This window comes from Mus caroli, chromosome 6 (assembly GCF_900094665.2).
Source record: "Mus caroli chromosome 6, CAROLI_EIJ_v1.1, whole genome shotgun sequence".
Lineage (NCBI taxonomy): Eukaryota > Metazoa > Chordata > Mammalia > Rodentia > Muridae > Mus > Mus caroli.
In genome coordinates this window covers 82,856,657-82,858,144 of record NC_034575.1, presented here as the reverse complement: position 1 = coordinate 82,858,144, position 1,488 = coordinate 82,856,657, and the positions used below count along the sequence as shown (strand labels likewise).

Genomic DNA, 1,488 nt, shown 5'->3' with positions numbered 1-1,488 from the left:
AATGATTAGCCTGGTCCTGGAGCTCTGGCTCCTCCACAGGTGACCTTTTGATGAAATCATGTGTGCTTCCTCTTGGCCCATGGCACACACGGCACTCTGACTAANTGTGTGTCTCCAAACAGAGACGCAACCAGGAAGCACACAGTTGGCATAATAAACTCAACCGCTCAGATCCTTTCTTTAATGATTAGCCTGGTCCTGGAGCTCTGGCTCCTCCACAGGTGACCTTTTGATGAAATCATGTGTGCTTCCTCTTGGCCCATGGCACACACGGCACTCTGACTAANGATGAGTACCCCATCCCCGGTCACAGTAATTTCTCTTCTGCTTTTTTTCCCCCACAGGAGCTTCTGCAGGTGTGACTGAACTCTGAACGTGAGCTACAGCATGGTGAGTGCCTCGCCCCACCTGGTGCCAGCCACAGGCAGGCACAGGATGTGTACTTAGGTGGCTTAAACAAAATTCTGTTTGCTCACTAGTGGGCAGGAGGACATGATAAGGCAGCCTTTGTATATATCTGTCTGTCTGTCTCTGTCTCTTTCTCTGTACTCCACTTTCTCTGACAGGATCTCTACATAGCCCTGTCTGTCCTGGAACTCACTATGTAGATAAACTATGTTCATTTCAAACTCACAGAGCTCTGCCTGCATCTGCCTCCCAAGTTCTAGGATTAAAGGCTTGCACCACCTAGCCTGGCTTTTCCTTTTTTTTTTTTTTTAAGTAATGGTTTTCTCTCTGCAAAGCATAACTTTCCATTATAGAACATTTAGGCAAACTCCTTGGGACAGCCCTCACATCTTCCGCTCACCGATGGATGTTTTCTTTTTATTTTGTGGCAGGGAACACATGCCATTTGTGTGGAGGTTAGATGACAATGTTGTGGAATTAGTTCTCTTTTGTCTTCACATGAGTCCCAGAGATCAAACCCTGGTCATCATGCTTAGATGGCAAGAACCCTAGAACTCACTGAGCCATCTTGAGCCAGCCCTAAGGGGTCCCCACTTGCCATCTGCCTCATTTACAGCTGTGGTTGGGTTTCCTTGAACTTTGTGATCTTAGTGATCTCTTTGACTCAGGCTTGGATCTCTTTGAGAGTTCTGGGAAGTTCAGCCCTAAGGTAGATGCTCCTCTGGGTTGCCTTAGACTGGTCCATCTGCTCTCCCNGCTCAGAGGTTCTGAGTCTGAATGTGAACCCTGACCTCTGCCTCTGAGCACTGCTCGTCAGGACACCTGTGTGGCTGCACCTGCCTGCTCTTNAGTGTCCAGCACTACTTGTCGCCTTATACGCTGACCCTTCTCATCTCCCCATCTTCCCTGTTACTGTAATGGCAATAATGTTTCCTCAGTTGTAGCCTGGCCTACTTCTTCTGTTCACTGGTTCCTTTCAATGTGATTTGTCTTAGTCAGGGTTACTATTGCTGTGATACCACACCATGACTAAATCAACTTGGGGAGGAAGGGTTTATTTCACTCACAGTTCCGTAGAAC

General features: G+C 47.7%; 1 protein-coding gene across 1 annotated transcript in view; it reads left to right on the top strand.

Annotated features, from left to right (window-relative positions):
• The first annotated feature begins 235 nt into the window (after positions 1–235).
• Anxa4 (annexin A4) overlaps positions 236–1,488 on the top strand; it is a 23,990-nt gene continuing 22,737 nt past the window's right edge. Inside the window, exon 1 of the mRNA XM_029478220.1 lies at positions 236–390. Within this exon, the coding sequence (XP_029334080.1) occupies positions 388–390 (3 nt within the window). The 5' untranslated portion in view covers positions 236–387. The remainder of the gene's footprint in view (positions 391–1,488) is intronic.